The sequence below is a fragment of the Phaethon lepturus genome, unplaced genomic scaffold (genome assembly GCF_000687285.1).
Source record: "Phaethon lepturus isolate BGI_N335 unplaced genomic scaffold, ASM68728v1 scaffold3019, whole genome shotgun sequence".
NCBI classification, from domain to species: domain Eukaryota; kingdom Metazoa; phylum Chordata; class Aves; order Phaethontiformes; family Phaethontidae; genus Phaethon; species Phaethon lepturus.
The window spans coordinates 1-13,024 of NW_010564000.1; the positions used below are offsets into that span (position 1 = coordinate 1).

The following is a 13,024-nucleotide window of genomic DNA, read 5'->3' on the forward strand; positions in this document are numbered from 1 at the left end:
CAGCCGGGGCAGCCCGTAGGCCTGGCGGAGGCCCGGCCGTCGACGTGCCCGGCGCCGTCCTGGGGTTGTCACGCTGCCCCCGGGGCTTTCACGGCCCTGTCCGGGGCAAAAGCTCCAGGAGGCCCGGAGAGATGAGGTTAGGTGTTAGTAAAGTTCGATACGTGCACGGCGGGAGGGGCATCTGCAGAGGGCATTAGTTGAGCTTATTGTGAACCGTTTTCTGTGTCGTAATGCTGGGGACATGGTGTCCCAAGTTGACAATAAAATGTAGTACGGGTACCTGAAAGCATGATGGTGAAATGTCACAGTGTTGGATCACGTTCCTGGCTTTTTGAAAACTTCTGTCTCAATTAGAAGCACTGAAGGAAAAGGCCTTTCAGGTGTTGTGTTGTCCCTTTCTGGAATGGCTATCGAATTTTTTTTGTCATGCTCAGCCTTAACTATAAGGCTTCAAACATGCCTTTAGCACTAATTTAGTTACCTAGTGATAGATTAGTCTGTGTGGAGCTAAACAAATAAAAACACTTGAGAAGTAATCAGGTTGTCTATACAGAGTTCATCTTTTGCTTATTTCAGCTGGAGAACTTGCTGTTGAGACTGTCAGCTGGACTTCACATTTGCTTTACCCTGCAGATCTCTTGACAAGAGAGTCTTTAGTGAAACTGAAAGGCTTTGTTTTCTACAGGGAAGGAAAATACTGAGTATTGATGTTTTTCCTCAGTGCAAGAAAGGTTATAATCTGTTTGGGTTGACGAAAAGCCAGTAAAAGACAAACGATTCTCATTGTCAAGTAGGTTGTATGATCATGTGCCGAAATCAGTCTTAAGTTTTTGGAAAAAGTGATAATAGGCTTTTTTGGGGGTTTAAATTAATAGCCAAATGTGCATGCAGAATATTTGTACAAATTTCTACTACTTCATGACTTTTAATCTAAAACGAAACTTCTGTAATTCCTTTAAAAATGAGGATGTTGCTTTATATGAAATAAAACTTCTTCAACTTAAAAGTACTTACAGTTCCTCTTAGGTTGCTCATGAGAACAAAGAGGAATGCTACTTGGCCATAAATGGGAAGTTTTCATCAGACAAAATGTCCTCCTGTGTCTAGCGTTTTCTTTTATGTTTACCTTGTGTATTAGCCTTTCTTCAGTGCTTTGTCCAATAAGTATCTTAATGAGCCTGGTTTTGGACAGCTGAAAACAAACCTATTAATATTTTCTGCTCTAAATCTTTGTTTCTCTTTTGTTTTCTTCAGTGTCATAGCTTTTTGGTAGTTGGGGTTCTTATGGTTGAGATACTTCTCGGAACGATGTTTTCAGCAGATAACAGATTGCTGTTTTTCATTAATTTCTGTCAGTGCCTATCTCTTCCTGACATTACAAGTTGCTATACTTGTCTAACTAGAGGTATGTCTGGGGCCGTGTTCAGAGGCCCACTCAAAAAAGTTTGAGAATTTTTTAAGAACTTAGTTTCCATCAGCTGAGATGCAATAACTAACCATTGGAATTCTACTGGTTTATGCCATTTCATCTGGAAATGAGTTAAAACACTTTCTATCACTTGAATGTTGTTACATGTCTCATTGTTCTTAATTTCTCTGTCTACTCAGATATCCTTGAAAATCCCTCTTTCACTAGTGTGAAACTGATAATATTGTAGGTGATGTTATTTTTTGGCGCTCAGCTTCTAGAAAGAAATGTGACATGGTAGAATAAGAGTTAAGCCTAATCTTTCAGTTGGAGCTGTTTGACTCGCCAACAAGCTGTGTGAATTGCGTAATGTAAGGTTAGTTTTCTAGCTCTTGTGGGATACTTCTGTGCAGTAGTCTACATATGGAGTAAATCCAACGTATGCTTTTCTGTCCAGTTTGGGAGGAAAAGAGAATTTGCTTCCTGTGAAACTGTGAATGGAGTTCTGAAGAAGCTAAGTTGCCAAAACAGCATTTACTATGACTTTATTTGAGATAATGACAGATACAGACCATCAACCATTTGCTATGACTATTAAAATTAAATGTGTTGCAACTGTAAGAATGATAACAGTCAGGCAAAATATGCAGGTACATAGGTCCATGAGTAGATGAAGATTAGATTCCTGTGGATTAATGTCTCCGGGTTGAGTTTCTGATCCCTAATAAGGCTGATCTTGTGCTTAATTCTTAGTATGGCCATTAATATGGTCTCCTCTTTAATTGGTATCTTAAAGATATTTTCACAAAATGCTTTGAAACTGAAAAACTTTGTTAAGCTTGGAGGAAACTGATCACTGAATCAGTTGCTTACTGGGTTTTGAGTGATTGAGCTGCTTGTCATGCTTTTGGTAAGATCAGAAAGAGATGTTTTAGCCCAGAGAACTGAAACTGCAGTTATAGAAGGAATTCAAAATTACTCTAGAACAAGTGATGCCAAACTTGGTTGAGACAAGTCTCCTTTCATGCTTATTGGTGATACCTGTGGTCTGTGTGTTGGAATATTGATCTTGCTTATGTCTGTATGAGGTTCTAGTAAAGATCAAGGGGAAAACACAGCTTGATGTAGTAATGTGCAGGACCGAGTAAGTTGTTTGTTTGGGGTTTTTTTGTACTGAATTTTGGTAAAAAAATCAGTATTATTCCATGTTGTTATTTCTACTAGTGTTTTATTTCTTTTATTTTTCTCTGTCTGAAAATATCCCATATTTCCTGCTTCTCAGCCTCATTTGAACTTCATTTCAGCTGACTAGAGTGAGAGGCACTGGAATAGTGAATTCTGATACTGGCAGTAAAAATGTGCTTTAGTGAGATAAGGGGAGGGTAGATGAGATAAATTCATTGCTTCAGAAAATGTGAAGAATATTGGTGTACTTAAGCGCAGACTAAGTACGTTGATTTACTCTCCTGTTTAATCAGTTACTATGTGACTTTACTATACTGGTCATAGCAGTCTGTAGCTTTTAATAATTTCTTTTTCCATGTCTGGCAATTGTTATCCTATTTTCTCTTCTGTACCTTGCCATTCTTAAGGCTCAGCAATCTCTCCATTCTTTCCTCAGAAGCTGTATTTCTTCTGCTGCAAGTAATTTTTGAATTCTAGTCAAGTGAATTGTCCCACCATCAGCATAGTAATCTGGGTTATGTTGAATTAACATTGCATAAAAGAAATATTTCACAATTTAGAAAATTACTCTTATTTTTAGATCTTGTATGGTGTTAGCTTTTTCTTTCTAGAACATGACATTGTTGATGAATATTGAGACATTGCTTTTTTTTTACAGATCTTTTGTTGGAAACTTAAAATTGTTTGTTTTCATTTTTTCCACATATTTAAATTAAGTTGATTTGTCTTGGCCACAGTTTTCTTTTCTTTCTCTTCTTTTTAAGACACTGCATTTGCTTTCTTCCATAATATCTCCAGTTCTCCTTGAATCATTAAGATACTGGTTCCTAGACTTGCTTCAGTTAGTTACTTGGGGTTATGTGTCTTAATTGGCCCTGGCTAATCTGAATATAGCTTAGCAAGTAGTATGAGGGGAAAGGGGAATGGTCCTGCAGACCAGAACAGTTGATAAAGCCCTGATGTCTCCACTGTATGTTTTGGGGGGGGAGAATTTGCTTTGGGCTATGGTCTTATTCTGGGTACTGAACACTTAGAAGTAGCGAGAGTGCATCTTTTGATTTAGTTCTCTCCTAATGGGCTCTGCCTCTTGCATCTTGGCATTGCTTCATGGTGTAAACAAACATAATAGCTGAGGAGCAATTGGGAGATCTGCTTCAAAAGTACATCTTGTTCACCTGAACGGGAAAGGCTAATGTAAATGTAGTCTGAGTCTCTGAAGTTGCTTTGGGAATATTGTGCAAGTTGGAGACTGTTCAGTTACAATCAGGTTCTAACATTCATTACTTTTTCTGGTCTTTCTGCCTAGGTTTCAAGATACTAATGGCAGATTCATCCAGTGATTCAGACAACTTTCTTAGGGGTCGAATAGGAAGGCGGCCACCTTTGAGAGCATCCCACTACAGAGGTCGTAACTATGGTGCTGAAGAAGTTACAGAGAAGATCCATACTTTAGCAAGCACTTTACAGGTGGTTTACAAACATGGTTTTAAAGTATTTATAGAGTCTGTGTTTCTGTAACATAGGGTCAAATTTTAATTTCTGAAGTTGTCGAAAATACTGTACTGATGGGAAACATTGCTTTCTGTGCAAACCAAAAAGGTTTTTGGAAATTGATCATATTATCTTTGAGCTGAAAGTGTGTGGCTTGTTACACTTTTATACAGCCCTTGTTTCATACAGTAATGGAATGTTGTTAGAAACAATGACATGTTTGGTAATACTGTCTATGAAGTTAGCAAACTGAATGATGTCAAAAACTGTCAGATTCTCACAAAAGGCATTCGATTTCGTAGCAGAAAGTTCCTGACTCATCTTTCTTGTCTTGTACTGTGTATAATTTCCAAATTCCTGAGAGATATGTAGGCAGTCCATTCCCTCATGACAGAGCTTACAAGTCAAATATTTTCTAGATGTGGAACAGCACAGTGAGAAGCAGTGTTGATAAACTTGTAAGACATCCATACCTAAGCAGGCAAAAGTGTTCATTTAATTCCTGCTTCTTCAGTGGAGGCAGTGGAGGAAATCTCTGAATCTGTTTTGCAAGTGGAAGGAGACATTTAGCTATCTTGACGTCATTTATTGTCTTCTCTAGCTGACAATACTGACTACCTAGAGAGGGTTGCCTTATGTATTATCACTTGTGTTGAAGTATTGTTTGGCTGGCAATATATCTTATTCTTTTAATATGTGAGAAGAGAAAAATCTGTATAGAATGCTGAATTTAACCTTCAAAACTTCTTAGCTGGAAAATAATCATCAAGCTAGAAAAGAGATGAGTTAATAAGAATGTAATCTGACTATTTTTTGAAAGGCACTCTTTGGTATTGTCCTGTTTCTGTCTAACCTCTTTCTAGCTGCTCTTCTGAAATTCTGATTTTAAGCTACTTGCTTTTGTGGACTGGTTTTCAGCAGATCTGCCATCTGATCCAGCTCTTCATCTGGTCAGAGAGTGCTCATGCAGAGATCTTACCTAATGTGTTGGTCTTCAAAAATTTGTTATTTCTCAGTTAATTCTGTTTTACTGGCAGGTAACATTAAGATCTTTGGATTAAAAAGGTTTTTCTACAGAATGGCTGAAACTTATGAAACTTTTTCTTTGAACCTGAGGCCTTACTGTAGTAAAAGTAAATGATAGCATGTTTTTTTTTTGTTTCAGTTGAGTTTTTCTTGTTCTCTTTAGTTGTACTGTACATATTCAGATTCTAGTTACCTGAATAGGATTTTGAATGCTTAGACCCTTTAAAAAGCACTTGTGTTACCAGCTTACTCTTATAAACCAAGAATAATAAAAACAACACTAATGTTTGATTAGAGGAGGTTTGTTTTGACTTTTTTTCCTCAAACTTTTTTTTTAAGGATACCAACAGAAATCTAAGACATGTTGACCATTTACTAGGACAATACAGAGAATACAACAAGGAACAAACCGAAGCAATAGCAACTGTGAGCAACTTTCAGTTTATCTTAACTTCTTAAATCTTTTCTGCTAATAGCATTAATAGCTGAAAACTTGGTCACAATAAATAGAATATATCAAGAGTTAAGTAGTTATAAACAGAAACTTTTCATATTTATTTGAGCAATCTAAATCAAACTATAGTACTATATCATGTTATATAAGGAAACTCTGGCAGGTTTTATAGCTTCATTACTTTTCTGGTTTATAAGCACCAAATAGATTGTTATGTTATGATACTATGCCAAGTACAAGGTGGATAGCTGAAACAGGGTATTGGGGAGCATGTTTCTTTTGTGTGAATAAGTGATAAAAGATGAATTACAGCAGGGAATGACATTGTGATCATACTGGTGTTAAGTTTTTTTCCTGTCATTCTACAACAGCTTCTGAATCTGTTGACCACCTTTCTCTAAATTGCAGAAGGGCTGAAATTCTCGTAAATATCAAGCTTCTACAAGTTTGAAAACAGGTGTCTAGACAGAAAAAGTAATACAAGTTGGTGCTTGTAGGGCAAGAGAGCTTTATAACTTGGTTACAAACAAAATGCAGCAGGTGCTGCCTTGAAATAGATACATATGAGATGTAGGAATATTTTGCATGTGAGGGTAGAGAGAAAGAGGGGGGAAAAAAGCGAACTGTAGAAAAGAAGGCTTGTTTTCTCCACACTGCTTGCTTTCTAAGTCAGTATGCACAAGCTGTGCATGGAAGTGATTTGGGATGTTATATGCCCCGTAATAATTTTCTTCTGTTTGAATGCTGTTTGTGTCTTTATAAGCTCTACTTAGGTTTTGAATTTGTGGAATTTCTGGTGGGCATTGAAACCATTTAAGGTTGTCTGTTTTTAACAAATGCTGATACTAACTGTAGTTCAACATCATTATTCTGGAAAGATTTTCTATTAGGAAAGGTGAGTGAGACATCAGTCAAATTTAGTTTTGACTTAATGTCTGTTCTTCTTAGTCATGCTAGGTGGCTTTTGATTATGGCTTAAATGGAGGAGAAAAGTAGAGACTCTAACCATCTCATTCCAATAGCGTAAAATCAGTCTTATTAGTAAAGATAGCGTGTTTCTCTGAGTTCCTGTTCCCTTTCTGAAGGAGAAGTTTTGACTTGCATAAAATAGATGTTGCATGTATTTGGTATGTGGGAAGCAGCAGCTGGGATCAGAAAGTAGTGAATCTATAATAAATATTTAAGAAAAAACTTGAATAAATTTCTCATTTGGATAGTGATGTGTTGGTTGTTTTTTTTTAAAAGTTATAGTTGGTCAAGCATTTCTACCATACTAGACAAGATTGCTTATCTAAGAATATTTTGCTCCAAATGGGATATGTCTTTAGGTTCTGTCAGTTCTGCTGAATATTGTAATGTGTTGCTCTTGAATTCTTTGACGTTTTCCTTAAAAAAGACTTTCTTCAGACCGTTGTATAGCGTATTTGCATTTATGAATTGGTGACTGTTGGGCTGGTGAGGAGCTGTTTTCCACTCTAATTTATAAAGTAGTCTCACTACTTCACTTTGAGGTGCCAGCTGTCTGCCTGTGAATCAATGCAAAACTTGCTATGTAACTTACGGGGTCAGGAAGGTTTGTGGCTCAGAACTTTATTTCGTTGTTGCTATTGTGAATTCTCTAGTGGTGGGAACATTGTACTCGGCATATGTACTTTGTTCCAGAGCAATATTATTCTCCTGCTGACTTCTCTGTTGGTCTGTGATTTCATTATGTCCCCGGAGAACAAAAATAGTAGAAAAAAGGTTCCCTTCTGCTTTTTGGGGTTGGGAGGAGGTAGAGAGAGGTAGAAGAGACTGTTGTAGGGTGATATTTTTGCTAATGTGAGGCTTTGGAGAGGTTTAAAAGTAATTAGCCTTTGAGAGAGATCTGTTGATTTTTTTTTTTAATCTTATTTTTTTCTGATAGCACTGATGTTTGTCTAAATAAATTATAATCCCCTCCCCAAACAACAAATTGAAAGAACAAATAGGGAAAGGACCAAAATGTTAGGCACTGTTTTGATGGGATTTAAACATCTTATAGATGAGATGTTGAGGAATGAAATTCAGATTGAATAGAATATCCTTAATATTCACCAAAGTTGTGGTTTTTAATATCTCTATTCTACTGTCACTAGCCTCTCTTCATTCTTTTAATAATTAAATTGTTTTTTAATAGAACAGAAATACCTTAAAATCTAATAATGTTGATAATGTAAGTTATAACTAAACATTTTTAAACAAGTTTTTGGCCATTGTTCTGTTCTAAAAAAAAATCTCGAAGAGTAAGGTTGTTAATTCTGGACACTGTCATGTTCCTTTTTTTTAAAAAAATAAAAATAATAAAATCCAGCTGTCTGGTTTCATGTAGAAAGGATGAAAATGAGTGCTGTAAAGCTAAAACATGCAAACTGAGCACCTATAGCTTAATTCAGAGTTTTTATTGCCCTATAAAGATGCAAGATAAGTCTTTGACAGAGTCAAATTAGATTTGAAAATTGAATAATTGATGATCTTTAATCCTCTGGCATTTTAATGAATTTTTAAAAAAGTTTTAGCTTTTTGAATACAAAAGTGACCTTTTGTTACATACATGCTTTGTTGTATCTTTTTCCCTCAAGTAGCCTCTGTCGTCTTGAGAAAGCATTAGAAAATCCTTAAGGCTTTTGGTTTGAGAGTTTCTTAGTGGTAATGAAGTTATTTTAATAATACCATATAATGAAAACTTAAAAAGAGTACTTTAAAAGGAACGTAAAAGAGCATTGAAAGATTCAGAAAAGATTTAAAGTAGTGTTTTATGTTTTGGGGAAAAAAGTGCTGCCCAGAGAGAGATCCAACACAGTGTGTGTAATTCTGCAAGAATAAAGCAGCAATTTAACCATTTGTGTACAAGCCTCTCTTAGGGAGAGGATAGGTGAACCTTTAGAAATTGATGGTTTATCGATTGTCAAATAAAGCAAGTGGCTAAGAACCAAAGTTAGCAAATGCAATCTTAGAAAATAAGATGCAAGATTGAAAAATGAGGAACTTATTTAGGAATATAGTTAGTTCTGAACTCTTAAGTTGGGAATGGCTGCCTTTTTCTGGAAGTGTAACAACTAAAAGTAGGGCTTGACACCAAACTGCTTAGTGAAATTTGATAGCCGTATGTCATATTGATTCCACGTAGGGCTGGTAAAAAAAGTTCAAATTTAAAAAAACTTCTTTGAAATTGTTTTCTGGAATTTGCAGGGCTGCTACTGAGCCTTGCTGGCAAATGGGTCTTATTTTGGTTGTAGGAGACATACTTTTCTTTTAAGTTTTCCTGGTTTGTTGCACCACTGTTTTAAGAAACTTGATATTTGAAGCTGCCAATGTTGGAAACATGTTTTGCTAGAATTATGGGGATATGACATATGAGATATTGAAGAAAAACTGTTATTAATTCATAGCTATACTTGGCTTAAAAGAAGTTTTGATTCTCTTAACGACTTTTTTTGGAAAATATTTTACATGTGTTTTTTTAATCAGTCTGTGTTCATATTTCGGTAAATTGTAATTCCTCTGCAGTTAAAGGAAACACTGGAACAATCTATAGGTCAGTTAAGGAGCCAACGACTGACCCGAAATTCTGGAATGAGAAGTGCTTCTCTCTCAAGCTTATACCCTAGTGATTTGGATGGAGAAGGAGTGTCAGGTAAAATACTTAAGATGCTTGAATATACTTAAATTATGTCATATAGATGTTGTATGGAAAGAGGAAATTTAAAAAAAATGTGTAAAGATAATGGTGTGAAAAGTCATCATGGATTACTTCTAAGAAATTAAATTTAGAAATTTGTGAGACCCACATTAAGTTATACAGTTTTTTATTTGGTAAATTCTTATAGCTTTACACTATGTAGTCTTTTCTGCTGATATCCCAAGACATCTAAATGAAACATTGATTCTTTCAGTAGAGAAAATTCCTTGTCCACTGCATGACTTGTAGGTACATACAAGTTAAAGCTAAATCCAAAAGATACTGCATCATCTGAAGCTTGCTTCACAGCAGAAAGGAAAGTTAAATTTTAAAAGCAGGAGATTATGGATGTGTGGATGAAATTATATAAGACTCAGTGGAAAAGGAAAAACGGAACCAGTGTATAACCTACAGAAAAGTAGTTTTTTCTTGTACATCTCTGAAAATTCGTTGTGTTTTAGGAAAATGTGTATTTGGGAGGAGGATTCCTCCCAGAAGTAGCATTTAATGTATTTTAGTAGAAAACTCTTAAACTTTCATTTTTCTAATGTAAATGCTGTAAAGTACTGTAGTTTGAAGCTATGATAGATCCAGGTGGAGGAAAAGCTGTTGCTTGGTCAAATAAAATTTGAGGAAAAAACCCTACCTATTCATTGGAGGACACAAGAAACCTCGTTCTTACCCATCACATACATGTATTCCGGAAATATTTAAATTGAAGAAGAATCCTGGGAAGAGCTAAACAAGAAGTATGCCTGTACATTTTATGTAACTTTAGTAGCTGTTTTGTCTGTAATGTGGCCTATAAGGATATTGGCATGATGAAACACACGTTTTTCGTTAAGCAAAATGAAAAATTTCCTGTATGAAGTTAGGTCTTCCTACTTACTTTTTTTGTCTCTTATCTCATAAAGGAAACCGCCACTTCCTGCCTACTTCTCCTCTCAGGGATTATGGAAACTCACAGGGCAATAAACATCGAAGGTCTAGATCTGCAAGTGTTCGATTTGTCAATGAGGCAGATAACTTGGACCAGGTACAGAGCACTAATGGGAGTTGCTTCCCCAAACAGTCAATATGTGTTTACCAGGCTCTTCTCTTTTACATCAGATGAGGTTATTCTGATGATGCAGCTAAGAATGTTTCAGCTGTGAAGTGTGCTTTCAGTGTTAAGTGCCATTCTTTGTTAGGCAGTCACCTCTTGTATCTGCCAGTGTCATGAAGTTTCATGCAAATCTATCATTATAGAGAAAAAGATGCAGATGGTAGTGATATCAAAAGGAATGTATGAAAATAGTCTCTGTACTTTTTAGACCACGTATGAGAAAATTACGTATTCTGAGATTATTTTTTCTAACATTCACCTACATGCTGAAATCCAGTGTGGCTATAAAGGGGAATGTTCTGCTTCAGTTAATGGCACAGGGTCTTAGTACTTTTGCTGTTTACTTCATTGAAGCCTGGATTGATTTTGAGCCAGCTAGTACTCCATCTTAATTCTAGGTTTGACCTGTGAGTGAGATAATTTGACCCCGTACTTCAGGCAGATGATGTGAGGAGGAGAGGATGTGTATGGCACTGGTAACTTTCATACCCCTCAACTTGTGCCTACTTGCAGACTCTTCAGAAAAAATAAATTAAATACTTTAATGGGTAAGATTATAGGATTTGTATATCCTACAGATAGAGAGGAGATTTCAGTACCTGTTGTTGCTCTTTCAGAGTGGCTAGACCTGCTTGAGTGAATCCCTCTGTGTGGACTTATTTGCCCAGGATAAATGTATTATGACTAATGCTAAAAAAGCTGATTGTAAGGTGTTCATGTTGACTTTATTAAATCAATCTCAACTTCCAAATAATTAATTTTAAACTTAACCACAATACATTCTCTCATGTGACTTTTTGGGAAGTTTTTGAGTGCTACAGAAATTCCTAGACTTCTATTTAACCCTGATTCATTGTCCTTTCAGTCTACTTCTACCCCCATTCCTTCCTCCTCCAAGGTTAATATGGGAGATAATCTGTGGAAGAAAGTAATATTATATGGAAATCTTTTCTCCTAAGCTTCCAAAAAGCTTAGAACTCTTTTAGACTACTTCTAAATATTCTGTAAATATTTTAGAAATTTTATTTGAGGGACTTCCTGCAATGCATACAAAATTCCTAGTTTCTATTAAGTAACTATGTAAGCAAATAGCTTTTTTCCTGTTTTGATGTGAACTGCTGTTTTATTACTTATTCTTTCTTTTCAGTGAGTGAATATGGCTTTACTCAATCATTAACTATTTTGTAAGAAGAGTATAGTGTTTTAAGGAATGGTGAACGAGAAGTAGTCATTGATCATGACCATAGGTAGAAATTGGGGCAGAGATAAAGCAGTACTGCTTAACTAAAGTTGTGGATTTTTCTTCTTTCTGTAACCACTTTATTCCCATTCTGACTGCTTCTAGTTAAGGTAATTTTCCAGCTGAATGGGCCATTAACACACTTGAGTTTCTCTCCTTTCTAAGCTGATACATTCTGAAAATATGCTGTGTTTTTCAAAGTCTCTTGGGTCAGGTTAAAATTTCTAGTTAGTCACACAGGGGAGATGCTAGTGCCTGTGTCTGAATGTTGAGGGCAGTCAGCTGGGCTGAGAGAGATCCAGGTTTATGTCTTGGGCATAGAACAGCGGGATATTGTAAACCAGGGTTCTTCATAATGATGGTCCTGGCCACTGAGCTGTTGACAGCAGTAGGTTGCATTAGGATGGATTAACTGTCACTTGATCCTATGAAGGATGGATGAACTATTACTTTTTTTATTCGCTCCCTTAAAAACTTTGACTGTAAATTGGGAGCCTGCTGAATGGGGGAAACGGGAGGTTTTTACAGAGGAAAAATTTATGTGTTTTTTGTGGTGTGTGTTTTTGGTTTGTTTCAGTGTTTTCTTCTTCCCCTCCGCCATGCTCTGGGGGGGAAAAAAACCCACAACACCAAAAAACAAAACCAAAACATTTTAGTAGAGTATGTGAAGTCTTAGGCAAGGTAAAATAACTTTCCTCAGTGCTTTGGTAGTTCCTGAATAGATCCTAGTGTTCTGCTTGGTCACTTCCAATTTCATATGCCATTTTTTTATAGTAATATATATAACTGGACAGAACTTTGTTTCACTTATACTAGCATTTATTAGCAAGAAATGTGTCTCTCCTGACTTCACCCCTTCAGATCTTTCAACTTGCTTTCCATTAGGTTAAAAAGGTGGTGCAGTGTCAGGTAACCAAAATGACCATGCTCTGAACCATAGAAAAAAATACAGTTGGTAAACTTGGTTTAGCAAATAATGTACTGAAAATTAAACTTCAATGAGCAAGTGTTGTGAAGGGTTGACTGAAATAGAAGCATTCAAGCCTTATTCACTCATCTAGGCTCATCTGCAATTCATGGAATTTTGTTATTTTGTAGGTTTTTATCTGCTTTATTTTTAAAAATGTCTATATATGGGGTTTTTTTTTTAGTATCACAGAAAAAAGGGTTCCTAAGTCTTGCCTTAATTTGTGTATTTTAATTTACAGCTGCATTCTTTCCACCAGTCTCTTCGAGATCTCAGTAGTGAACAAGTTCGCCTAGGAGATGACATCAGTCGGGAGCTTGCAAGAAGAAATCGGTATAAAGAGAATGTAACTCCATGTGATGAATAGTGTGGAAAATAATTGTTATGCTTTTAAATAATTCTTGAAGTCCTTTGTTCTTTTGTATTTAAAAAAATAATTTTAGGGAAA

The 13,024-nt window shown here is 36.0% G+C and overlaps 1 protein-coding gene across 1 annotated transcript in view; it reads left to right on the forward strand.

The window, feature by feature from the left end:
- Positions 1-3,913: 3,913 nt before the first annotated feature.
- CEP128 (centrosomal protein 128kDa) overlaps positions 3,914-13,024 on the forward strand; it is a gene marked incomplete at its 3' end in the record, with an annotated part of 56,126 nt that continues 47,015 nt past the window's right edge. The window contains exons 1-5 of the mRNA XM_010294710.1: positions 3,914-4,060; positions 5,450-5,536; positions 9,093-9,219; positions 10,179-10,300; positions 12,818-12,909. Of these exons, the coding sequence (XP_010293012.1) occupies positions 3,914-4,060; positions 5,450-5,536; positions 9,093-9,219; positions 10,179-10,300; positions 12,818-12,909 (575 nt within the window). The remainder of the gene's footprint in view (positions 4,061-5,449; positions 5,537-9,092; positions 9,220-10,178; positions 10,301-12,817; positions 12,910-13,024) is intronic.